General features: G+C 37.0%; 1 protein-coding gene across 6 annotated transcripts in view; it reads left to right on the top strand.

Moving 5' to 3' along the window:
• The window catches only part of PHTF2 (putative homeodomain transcription factor 2), a 67965-nt gene that overhangs the window by 4583 nt on the left and 50400 nt on the right, over positions 1 to 12982 (top strand). For 5 of the 6 annotated variants that reach the window (XM_051637796.1, XM_051637843.1, XM_051637834.1 and 2 more), the window contains exon 2: positions 10236 to 10312. In XM_051637796.1, coding sequence (XP_051493756.1) covers positions 10268 to 10312 — 45 coding nt within the window. In that variant the 5' untranslated portion in view covers positions 10236 to 10267. Of the gene's footprint in view, positions 1 to 8675; positions 8696 to 10235; positions 10313 to 12982 lie in introns of those variants that run through there. The other variant, XM_051637815.1, reaches the window with a different exon arrangement.

Consider the following 12982-nt stretch of genomic DNA (forward strand, 5'->3'; position numbering starts at 1 on the left):
TGGCTTCCTTTGCTACTGAGTTTAACAGTCTAATTATATGTTGTAATATAATATTTCTCTGTTAAAATTTTGGCTTTGCTATCCTTTATGCACGGTTAATGAATGAACTTCCCTGTGTTACTGGAAGCTGTTGTTTTCTTGACTACATTTGCTGTGTATTTCTTAAAGTCTCATTTAATTTCTTCCTTATTTTTCTGTTCACACTTGCCTGTCTCAACAGGAGAGTCTTTCAAGTGGTAGATAATTTGTAGCCTTTCTTAGCACACTTCCCCCTCCCCCAGTGTTTTAATATTCTTCAAATAAAATAGATGCATTTCAGGTCAGATTGCACAACAGATCATCAGAGCTGTGCTGCAGTGTTTTCTTTGTAATCTCTCTTAGTCAGATGTCTCTGTGCTCTTCTGCCTATAGAAGATTGAATGGAGGAGCTCAATGAGCTGCCAAATTTCCTTTCTAGATTTCAGATTTTAAAGCTTTTATTCCCTCCCTGCCTCACTCATAGATATAATAAATGATACCAAATTCTGTTTATGTTGCCTATTCGGTGTTAAAGTTGATCCATCTTGTTAAGCTTCGGTAATGTAAGATTGTCTTCTGGAAATGTTACTACTTCAGGTTTTCTTTTCTTCTCCTATGTATAAAAATAAATACAGTGAGCTTATTTACGGAAGATTGAGGCTTGAAATAATAGGGCAGGGTTCAGTTCACATAATTTAAGGATTTAATGCTTCATAAAAATGCTGGACTACTGGTCTAAATAAGGTGAGGAGGAAGGGGGAAACAGCAGTAATTAGACCAGATTAACTTGGTTAGTCATACTTCTGAAGCCTTTCAGGTGGAGATCAAGAGTGTTTGGGTTGGCTTCCATTGGAGCTACCTCACTACTGGCAATAGCCAGTGCTCATCTTACTCTGCAGCCCCTAGGTCTGTGGAGCTAATTCAGATAAAAACTGGTCATTTATGTAGTAATGGTAGCCAGATCCTTGGAGCTCTTTACTGTGCTATAGACTCCAATGTTAGTAAAAAGAGGAATGGAAGCTGGTGACTGAGAAGCAAGAGGGCAGACTATCGTAAAACTGGTTTGGAGTGGTTAAAACAGTTGTGAAGCCTTGCTAGGCCACCTTGACCTTCTCTGTTGGCTCTCTGTGGGCCTTACATGTCATTAGTGAGTGTTGTCTTCTGCTGGAAGCTCGCTTTTAAGAGCTCTGGGATTGAGCAGGAGTGTGGGGCATCTCTGTAAGCTAACATTAGCTGTCAGCACCTGATGAAGCAGTAGTGTGATAAGTGTCTGTGTTCATCTTTCTCATGGAAGTCTAATGGTTTGTGTGCTCAGGAAGTGGGAAGTCACGATTTCTGGGTGTGTTCCTCCTGAGGAGCTTTAAGGTCAAACCTCTGAAAAGAGCTATCCACCACAGCATGGATGCACTGAATGAGACCCTGAATGTCTACTTCTGTCACTACAGGGTGTTCAGGTAGTAGAGAGAGCTAGAGGAACACAAAGAAAGCAGACCAGGAAGATTTAGTCTGAGTTTAGTTTTGGGATTAGGACGCTTCTATGTAAAAGAGAACAGGAGTTCCCAGATGAGCACTGTAGGATTTGTGTGCACTTCGCCTTGGACTGACACTGAACAGAAGAGCTAGCAGACCAGCCATGTGTGATCCAAGGAGCTTCTACACACCTGAGCAGGCAATAAATAGGCTGCTTTGTTCAGACTAGATGCTGCTATTAATCTTTATTATCCAATTAATCTTTTGCAATGAAGAAAGTTGACCTCAAAATGTTCAGTCTTCTGGCTGGTTTTTGATCCGTGGCAATGTTTGCTTTTTACAACCAGCAGTCTTATTTAGAAGTCTTTGACATCCTTTCAGAGGCTCTTTGAAAGTCCACGTTTAATCTCTTGCTCTTGCTAATCAGTTAGTTTGACATGCTCAGAAATACTGATGGCTAAGACATGATAATCCTTTGCAGAAACTGCTGATTAGACCCTATCAGATAGTCTTTCAGGTATAACGGTGTTCTATTTTTAATGATTGTTTTTAAGAGCTTGCTAGATACACATGTAAGGCTTGTTACCCTGCAGTTCCTTGCTTGGGTCACTCCAGGGACCTTTTTTAAAACACACAGGCTCAGCATTTGCTACTATATTCCTGCAGAACAGTGGCTGTTACAAGAGACTGCAGCTTTTTCTGACGGCTCAGCCACTTCGTTCCTCAGCTGCTTCAAAAGCTTGCTGGATAACTATTTGTAGAATATGATGCAAACTTGGTCACTTAGGAGTGGTTTTCAGCTTCCTGACTGTACTCATTGAGAAGCCATAACTCTGCTGTGCATTGCCTGGTGACAGATAAACACGTCTTCCTAAACACCAAGTCAGTATTTTCAGTGAGCAAGATTTATTGTTGCAGGAAATTACTGTTGCATTTAGAAACCCAAGGAGGAGGAAAGGAGAGCAGCGTTTTATTCCAAGGCAGCCATGTGCACATTTCATGTGCAACATGTCAGGGATTTGTCATGAAAAGACTGCAGATATGTTTAATGGGATATGCATGTATGTGTGCATTATTCAGTATCATGTCACTTCAAATGGAGCTGTGAACAGAAACAAGTTATGTAACAAAATTGGGATATTTGCACAGACCATAAGGCTGAGGGCATTGATTCCAGAAATGGCTACAGCAGTTGCAACAACTGCACGCAATGTTCTTTTCCCAGAATCTGAAATAAATCTCAGAAACTCTTGATACTAAACGTTTTGCTACTATTTCAGACAGTTATGTAAGTCACTGGCAAAACAAGTATTCCTTAGGAGACAGTTATTTTCTGTGGTACTTCCTTGGTAGTTTGCCCTGCAGATACTGAAGTTTTTACTGTGGAAGTGAAGATGTTTAATTTGAGCCTACTTGCCATCAGAATTTGAAAACGGATTCTCTCTGCACACTCTGTGCTGCAGCTGCAACTGTGAGAGCTTCCTGCTTTGGATGGCAAGTGATGAAGGATGTGAGCTTATAAGGAAGAATAAATATGCAGTGGCAGAAATTAGATCAGATACAGTGGTTTGTGGGCAAGATACAGAGGCTGAGCAAATAAATACCTGTTTTTCAGTAACTGACATCTTACTGGAAGCACGGGCGGGTATAGACATGCTACCAAATGTCTGAATGTGTCGTGATATATCGTGTTTAATGTGTCTGCTCATAAAGAACAGGGCTTGATACACAGCAGCCAGCATAGGGTTTGATTCACATGTTATTGTTGCTGTTGTTGGCCTGATAAACTCCTTAAAGAAACAGCAAAACTCCTCAAACAGGTATCTAGGGATGTTTCATGATTTTTTTGCCAGTTGTTTGGGGGTGATTTTTCTTGGAGGTTTGTTTGTTTGTTTGTTTGTTGTTTTGTTTTTCAGACAGAGTGAAGAACAGAGTTTGAAAATTCATTCTCTTATAACCAGCATTTAGGAATGCCCATATCCAAATCTACCAGAGTTGTTGGTGTTCTTTGGGGAAAGCAAGTATGTTAATTCCTTTTTATTTGCAAACTATCATGACCTTGGTTTGCAAGGCAGCAGCTTGGGGGGACCTTGGCTGGCATGGCAGCAAGAGTACTTTTCATGCTGGCTGCTGAATATGGTCCTTAGGTTAGCAGTGTCTGATTTTTAAATTGTATTTGATTTTGGTTTTGGGTGTTGTTTTTTTTTTTGTCATTCCCTTTGGTTGCTTCAGATTTTCTTAAGGCTAGCTGAAAGGAACGTGATAAAATTTTCACTGAAAGGTGTGAACCTGAGAGTGACGACTTTCTCATTTGCTTGTATACAATTTGCAATTCTGAAATGTTGTTTTGAGAACAGCGATGCATAGATAAACTACTTAAGCAGAACACTGACTGCATTATACCGTATTTGATGTTCCTTTTAAAAAAGGAAATGTAGGTTTAATGGGTTTTTTTGTAATGCTTGTGAAAAGAATGTGTCTTTTGAAGCACTTCTTCAAGGATCTAATCCGCTTCTTTGTGGCAGAATGCCCATGGATTTGAGTGTAGGAAGGATGACTCCTGGTATTAGTGGTGTATCTGCATTACATTGAGACCGGTGTTGGTTTGTTTGTCATGGCAGAACAGCAGATACCTAATTTGACTAAGCTGTTTATTGGACTACTTTAAAATTAACTTAAAATATCAAATGTCAACAATTTCATTATAATTTCTATGATTCTCTAATGTTAACTTCTATTTTGATGTTGAACTTGGAAAGTGAGGGCTTTTTCCTCATAAAAGTTATTTTCTAGCTGTGCATCAGCAGTTATGATGTTTTACTTTGAAGCGAGTTTCTGTGATGCAAATGTTGCTGCAAAATTAGTAGTATTTGCCACAGAATTTATTATTCTGATTCATTGTGTCACTCTTCATACCACGAAATCAGTGAAATTATGCCTGTGATTGTGAAACTGTAATATTGGGGATCTAACCTGATGGTAAAACGGTTCTATTGTGGAAAGCAGTTGAAACCAAGTTCTAATATTCTTATGGCTTCATGCAGTAACCTTGTTAAAACTGCCTTTAACTTGCTGCTAAGAGAAGTTCCTTCTGAAGGTACCAAAAATCGATGCTGTTTTAAAAAAAAACACATTTGAGACAACTGGCACAGCTCTGCAGTTTTACTCCTAATGATGTGAAGAGAACATGCCAACTTCATCATTCCATGATCATAATGAGTAGAGACAGGCATTCATGTCTTGACTCAACAGCTGGGTGGTATCCTGACCATTCAGGTTAGGATTGTTATAAAGGAAGCAGGTTCCTTGAAATATTTAGTGATTCACTTTGTTTTCAGGCAAGGAAAGCAAATATTTGTCCATGCTCTTTTGCTTGTGTTGTGTTTTTGATTGTCTTAGACTGCTTAGACTTGTCTATTCTTTCAAAATATGTTTTTTTGCCTTTGTCACTATGAGGAGCACAGTTACATTCTCACCTTCTGTCAGAGTTCATAATGTATTTTTTTTTTCTGTACTCTGTCATTTAGAGATGTATTTATGTCTTGACTTAGGCTGCCAGAACCCCATGGATATGAGTAAAATTTAAAAATATACTTACTTTGAATGTAGTTAAATCTGTAGTGTAGTATCCAATCCTGTTTTACACAGTAAGTACTGCACTGCCTGAAGGAGCATCTGACTACCTGAAGACATCTAAATATAGGTTTCTGTGGCTTTTAAAAAACTGCTTATTTGATTGCAGGCTGTAGTGTGTACTTACTTAAAATTGAATATGATTATGCTCTGAAATGGAAAAGAAATAGCTAAGAAACCCTACTTCTGAACAGGCATTACCAAAATCAGGTAGTCATCCATCTTTTGGCTAAAAGAAATAATGAAGTTTTGATCAAAAAAATGTTTCTCATTATTCATAGTATTAACTGTGAGTGAGTGTGATAGAAATGTAATGGCTCTGTTGAATGTCCCAGAGATTGGTGATCAAGCTTTTTAATTTGAATGTTCTGTCTAATCTCTGAAGTTGGCAGTAATTTTTGTGTTGCTTTAAAGTTTTCAACTAGATAAGATTAAGTTAATCTTTCTGTATTTACTCTGCACAGGACATTATACAACGGAGTGTAAAAGCTGGTCCCTGTCCCAGATGCAGGTATTTGACACAGACCATGAATCAAATAGCTAGATCCAGAGACGATGAGAGGAGAATAAAGGAGAAGAATAGGCAGTGCTCTGTTGTTCTTGTGGATGCGTATCAGCTATTTTGATGTTTTCACTTTACCCATTTGGTACTGATGTGCCTTAGAGCCCAGCTTGTACAGCCTGACCTCAGCATCAGTATAAATACACACTGTCAACTGAGTAACACTGACTTGTAATGAATATGCAGAGTTCTGAAATTGTTGCAATACTTGGTCTCCTGTCTAGGTGTTCAGTAAGCTAGGGGCAGATGCAGACTCAGGGCTGTTGCTTAAGGTTAACTTGAATGGTTACCATTGATTTCTCATCCAGGTAAATTAGCTTCAGGCCAAGCATATCATTATACTGTCTCAGAATAACCCAAACCAAACCACAGACAAATCCCAGCCCCTGCAAGCCGAAATGCTATCCAGAAGTAAACTAACCTTTTCACCTTTCATTTCAGTGCTATCTCAGGAATTGTTGTGTATCTCTTGAAGAAAGCGAATGTGATATTTCTTTGTTGAGTATTTATACTTAGCTTGCAGAACTCTGTTGGTCTTTTGAGACATCCATCTCATGGTTTTTACTTTTATAAGCATCAGTTTTGCAGTTGTGTATGCAAATAACTCTTTAAACATCACCAAAATAGACTCTATGGAGGATTTAAGAGTTTCTTAAAAATGCAAAAAATATGGATATTCTAAATAAGAGCTGTTGATATAAATAAAATTAATAATAAAACTACTTCATTATACTTGGTTTATAGTTTTGTGATGTAATTGTTTCTCGAGGCAAGGGGGTTTTGAGTGAATTTGAGATTTACTGCAAAAAAGGTTGCTACCTTAAAGTAGCTTGTCCCATTTTAGCTCTGTTTGACACAGTTGGAAGTCTTGGATTCTAAGTTAGCATTGGTTTATTGAAAAATCATTGAGCTTGGGGAGAGAGAGATCAAGTTAATGTTGCTGTTGAGGGAAAGGTTTCTGTGCAGGTTCTTGATTAGTTTGGTTAGTTTAGTTTCTTCAACCTTTTCCTCATGTAATTATGGTGGTAGGAAGAAGGGTATATTGTATGTGAGAGGGGATGTTGGTTTGAGAGAAATGAGAGGTGTTAAAAATCCTCCAAGATGAGCTCACAAAGAAGAGGAAGGTGAGGGGTGATTAGATTGGATGTTAGGAAGAATTTTTACCTCAAGGTTTACCAGGCGTTGAAACAGGCTGTCCAGGGCAGTGGTGGAGTCACTACCCTTGGAGGTATATAGCAGTCATATAGACTTAGTACTTAAGGATATGGTTTAGTTAAGGACTTGTCAGTGTTAGGGTAATGGTTTGGCTCAATGATCTCAAAGATCTTTTCCAACCAAGTTAATTCTGTGATTCTGTGGGTACAAGTGTGATCAAAATCTGTATGGCATCCTTCCTACACCAGCACCCTTTGAGCACTGGAACTGCAGGTCACGTTGCGTGGCCAAAGGTTTTAAGTTGCTTAGAGTCTACAGTCCAGTGTAATAAATGATTTTAAATTTAAGTTTACTGAAACAGATTTTCAAACAAGCAAGCAAGTTCTGTTTTAAGCTTGGTACAGGTGAGACAGAAGGGTAGCCATTCTATGTACTATGCTAAGTTATATCAAAGGCTCTGTTGGGCTCCATGCTTTATTTGATAGAAATATTTTTGTATTTATTGTACCAAGGAATTCTTAGTAACTAATAGTTGCTCTTAGAAAAACTGCTACTATTATCAGAACCAAATAGGTCAGAAACAATTGCAGATGTTGACACAGTCAGGGCTGCCAGCTTTAACTGATTGAATGTGACTTACACAGTGATATAATCAACAGTGGAAAAATTGCAGTGTTTGTTTGCCGAGTTGCACCAAAAGTCAGTGTCCTGATATTTCTGAAATTTGTTAATGACTGTGTAAGTTCTTTTAGAGACATTTCTTTCTATTGTGATGTAATTTTATTTGAAGTTTTATAAAGGGTATTGGACATACATTGTTAGAAATCTTAAATATAGTTCCTTCTGGGTATTTGATTTCTCTTTTTTGAAAAAGCTTTGTGAAAAAATGAAAATATAAATTATATTTATTCAAAATCCTCAGGAGCTAGTCCCTTTTTGAAGGTTTGTACTGTAGTGTATATGATACATATCCAAACTTACTAGATACGTCGTCTTTAAAGTAATGCACTGTGTAAAATACAAGTACATCCATATGCGTGTCAGGGAAGACTGAATAAATAGGTGTCAGTGCACAACTGAGTATTTTGGAGGGTCATCTTTTCTTTCAGAGAAATGTCTTGAAAGATGGCAGTGTTGATGTGGCTTTTGTAGATGAAGTATTTGTGATGTGACTTTCATATAAAAGTGGTTTGATCAGGTAATACAATTTTGTGTTTTAAAAAAGGACATTTTTGCTGATATACTATGTTTAATAAAGTGTCATGAGTTATTCTAATGCTTAGGCATTTCAGAAAGACACTTATGTTTTAATTAGTTGCACAGTTTGTTTCTATCCCATTATTCTAGACACCGTATTTTGCTTTTCTTATCTGTGCAAATGCTGTAAACAAATGTCTTCTCTTTTTCTTTGTTTTAAAGACAAAGATAATCTTTAATCTTGCAGTTTAAAAAAATGCCTACAAATCAATAATTTTAGTTTCCTTTTAATGAAGCAATATAAGGTGCAATATTGTTGTCAATATTGACAACATTAAGATAAGTGTGATGTTTTAATCAGAAATATACCCCTTAGTCACGTTTTTTTATGAGAGATACTGATGTTGGATGAATGCTTGAAGCTTAGTTTGGTGTTTGGGGGCTTAACTACCACTTCTCCTCACCATTGGTGAGGCTATGCCTGGGGTGCTGCATCCAGTTCTGGGCCCCTCAGTATGATAGAGACATGGACATACTGGAGGGAGTCCAAGTGAAGGGATTGGAGCATCTCTCCTGTGAGGAAGGATGGGGAGCTGGAACTGTTCAGCCTGGAGAAGAGACGGCTCGGAGTTTATCATCATCAATGTATATACCTGAAGGGTGGGTGCAAAGAGGACAGAACCAGGCTCTTTCCAGTGGTGCCCAGCAATAGGTCTAGAGTCAGTGAGCACAAGCTGAAACACAAGAGGTTCCCTCTGAACATCAGGAATCACTTTTTTACTGTGAAAGTGACTCAGCAGTGGCATAGGTTACCCAGGGAGGTTGTGGAGTCTCTGTCCTTCGGGATATTCAAAAGCCACCTGGACATGCTCCTGGGCAACCTGCTCCAGGTGGCCCTGTTTGAGCAGAGAGGTTGGACAAGGCATCCTCCAGAGGTCCTGACAACCTCAGCCTTTCTCCTGGTCTATGAAAATATGTTTGCAAAGTTTTTGTGTTGATTTTTACCAGTTATACTTCATCCAGGAATCACTCGGATAGTATGTTTGGAAAACTTGTTTAGTATATTTCAAAGCCTTTTGCATAATTTGTTAGGAATTTTTAGCTTTGCAGAATAAATAGTTGTTTCCTTGCATGTTAAATGCATGGTACAGTCATATAAAAATAACATTCTTAAACTGTTTGTAAACATAGGAAGGATGTTGAATATTTGGTGGAGATGAAAACTTAAGCCTTTACCATCTAATGTTAGAAGGTCACTTGTAGTATAGCTTGCCCCAGTGACTTCCTTTTTTATTTTTTTTTAAATTGGTCTTGAGTACAGCATATTTGTTTACATATTTTTAAATCAATCATCAATCAGATGAAAGATTATTAAAATAATTTAGATTTTTGGCAAATATTTTAACAGTTTTTTTAACTCCTTCTTTCTTCTGTTTTTCTACTGATCATTTCCTGTCTTAACTAACAGTTTAAAATGTAGATACTAAAGTAATTTATGTAATTTATTATTTATATAACAGTTATTAATCTGTTAATACCTGAAGTAATCTATTTGTTAAATATTGATTTTAGTTTTAGTGATAACACATTCATAGTTGAGACAATTTGCATATTACAATAAAATGTCTGGAAGGAATTATCTAATTTTCACCTAAACTTTCTATTTCACAGAATATCCAGTACAAAATAATACGTGCAATTTTGTAGAAATAAAATAATTCAAATTTTGAAGGCTTAATGATAATTTTTTTTATTCCTTTTTTTTTTTTTTTTTTTCTCTGCACTAACTTTGATTACATGAAAGAAAACTTTTTAAAATTCAGTTTCAAGAGAGGAGTTTTTTTTTGTAGGCTGGGAGTTGTAATGATAAGTTGCTTAGTTTATCAGAGAAAAAAAAAAAGCTGCATGTAATAGAACTCTTATGAGGTTATAATGAGATAATAACAGATCATCTCTCTGCCACCTGTGTTTTACTGGGAAGGATGGACAAAACTGAGGCTTCTGATGTCCTGTAGCTGCAGGTTTGTAGTGGGGTTTTTTTACTTAGAGGAGAAAACCCAAACTCTTACTAACATAGTAATGAGTCAAGGTGTAAATATAGCTGTTCAGTGCTTTGTAGGTAACAGGCGTGTTTCTGCATTCCCTGTGTTGACCTTCCTATAAAAGCTGGAAGTAAAGTTCTCTCTTTTTCTGTTAACAGCCTAAAATGACTGTGTGAATTCAGTGGAATAAATGGCGTCCAAAGTGACTGATGCTATAGTTTGGTACCAGAAGAAGGTAAGCTTTCTATTTGTTTTTATGGTGACTTAAAAAAAAAAGTTGGCATATTGTGTTTTATGTGTAAGTAACATAAAATACTACTGCATTATTGTTTAGTCTTGTATGAGAGTGAGTAGCTTGAAAATTTTATTCCAAAAGTAAATATTTAGTGACTGTACCTAATGCAATGGAATAGCTTTTGGTCTGTGTTGAAAACTGCTCACTCTCTTGGCTACTTGTGCTATGGAAAAAAAGGAAGGAATTTTTTTGTTTTTAGTAGAGTGTTAATTATTGTACAGGATAATGTTGTTTCTGTGCACATATATGTATTTAAGTAGAAAGCAATAAGTAACAAGGAGCTGTGTAATCCAATCTGTAAAGATACAGGCTAGGAATTTTTAGAATTTAAAAAACATAAAAAGCATAAAAACTGAGGGAGAAGGAGGTAAAAGATCTTATTTGGAGGTACATAGTTACAGTATCACCTGATACCCTATCCTTTGATACATGTTTGCACATGGAAAAACTGATGTCCCATGTCTAATTTATTATTTTGACAATTTCACATAATCATATCATCCTGACATTAGCATGCCCATTGGCTTATTCAGTTAAATTATTTTAAAAAGCTGAAAGATTTGCTAGATTTTGAGATGTGCTTCTTTACTATGATATGATACAAATAAAGTGTGGTGATTTTTTTTTCTGTTGGTTCTCCGTGATCGAGTAAGTTTTAAAAAGTTACTGTTTTGCTTGGGCCTGTGTCTGTCTTTTTGAGAGGATGCATCCAGTCCTTAGGAGAATTATGGCAATGGTCTTCAAAACAGAAGTTCTGGTTAACTTCTAGCTAAGCAATAGTTTATTTATAGAAATAAGAAATTACTGGTATGCTTTGCTGAGATCTTTGCAACTGTGAATTAAAGGTATAGTTGAAAAAGCAGAAAAATGCTTTTTGCTGACTTAATTTTACTGACCATTCAATTATGTAATAAGCAATTGAGAATGATTCAGAAATTAATGAAGACTTTGTTTGTTTTTGAACTGTTTACTCTCTGCCTTCTTTCAGTCAAGCTTTACAAAATGTATTTTTGTAGAAGTATCAGTGGAATTGCACTGTGGTTTTGAATGGTTTCTTGCAGGTCAAAACCCATTTTCTAAAGATTTTGAGGATGACTTACAGAAGATTTAGTGTAACAGAATTCAGTGCAGGATCTTACGGAAGGGAAAAGCAATGCTGATTTTACCTGCTTCCACTCATTCTGTCATAAATTTTATTCATTCACACTTGTTGTAGTGATAATACTTAGAAGCACTAAATTGCGTGTGTATTTCCTCTGGCCAGGATCTCTCGTGCACACAAGATATGTTGGCTTTCAGATCTTTATCATGTCTCTGAGGTTTTGTCATTGGTGATGATGAGCTAGTCTTTAGATAGATCTTTCATGGTATTCAGCGTTACATAGAAATGGTCTTTTGATGCAAGAGTCTGAAGTCTCTCTAAACTGGTAAGTGAAGTTCATGCTTGTGATCTGTTTTTGGTAGGTTTTTTGTTTAATTTTTTAAAATCTGCTTTCCTGGCATTCATACAGGGCAAGGAATATCATATGTGATATGCTTCAACTTTCTATCCTCCTGATTTAGGAAGGCAGCATCTTCTGCTGATGAGTCACTGTGCTGTGATCTTACAGAGGGCAGGCCTTCTGGTCTTGATATAAACAACCCATTCCTCAATTTCACTTTTCCCAGGACACTGCTCCTAACAGGATTACTCATTATCAGTTCCAGTCATTCTTTTAACCCTTGTTCTGTCATTTTTTTCCAGTTATTTCATCCTTGTTTCCATGTATTTCATCCATAGCAACAACAATATTTCTGCAAGAAGCCTCTGTAGACTTTTACAGAGATCTGCTCGGCCAGAAACTGCCTGCATGGCAGAGTTGTGATGAGGTGACTCCTGTTACGTTAGGAAAGGCTGGGCTATCTTCAGGAGGGATAAGGTGTTGCATAAACCAGATGTCCATGCTTTCCATGGTGTGAAAACAAATTAATTGCAACACACAAGTGAACTGGAGTCCGCCAAATGAGGAGACTTTGCTTCTTTTGGTAGGAGGGAGTAGAGTCTTATTGTGGAACAAGTGGCTGAACTACAGAAATGTTGCATCTCATGCAATGGTCATGCTAATTAGATTTATTTCTTAGGTTCAATTTATTGAAGATACTTACGGATCAGGGTGATAACCCCAGAGGGTTTTTTAATTTTGTTGTGCAGTGTGTGATCCTTTTCTGGGAGCACCTGAGCTCTTTCACTCATGTCCTTGATTTACTTATTTATTTATTCATTTACATCTCTTACATGGCACAGTATTTTTGACCCATAGATTTGTTGTTTGCACCTAAGATTTCAAATTGGAGAAAAGGAAGAGCTATGCTAGTGTTTAGAATTTTTCTTGTCCTTTCTGATGCATTCTATGATAGCTTATGATGGTAAAGTACTGAACTCTGGGAACTGATGGCTCCTTTTAGGTTTATATTTTTATTTTGGAGTTGTCAAAGTTCTCCAACTTACTTTTTAGATCTGCTGATACCTCACAACACTAACTGATACTGAAAGTGGGAAGGGATCAAACCTACACATTCTGGCAGTAAAACATTGTTTCTGAGGCAAGAGAGAAACAGGTTTGCAGTCAG

The sequence above is a fragment of the Apus apus genome, chromosome 1 (genome assembly GCF_020740795.1).
Source record: "Apus apus isolate bApuApu2 chromosome 1, bApuApu2.pri.cur, whole genome shotgun sequence".
Taxonomy (NCBI): domain Eukaryota; kingdom Metazoa; phylum Chordata; class Aves; order Apodiformes; family Apodidae; genus Apus; species Apus apus.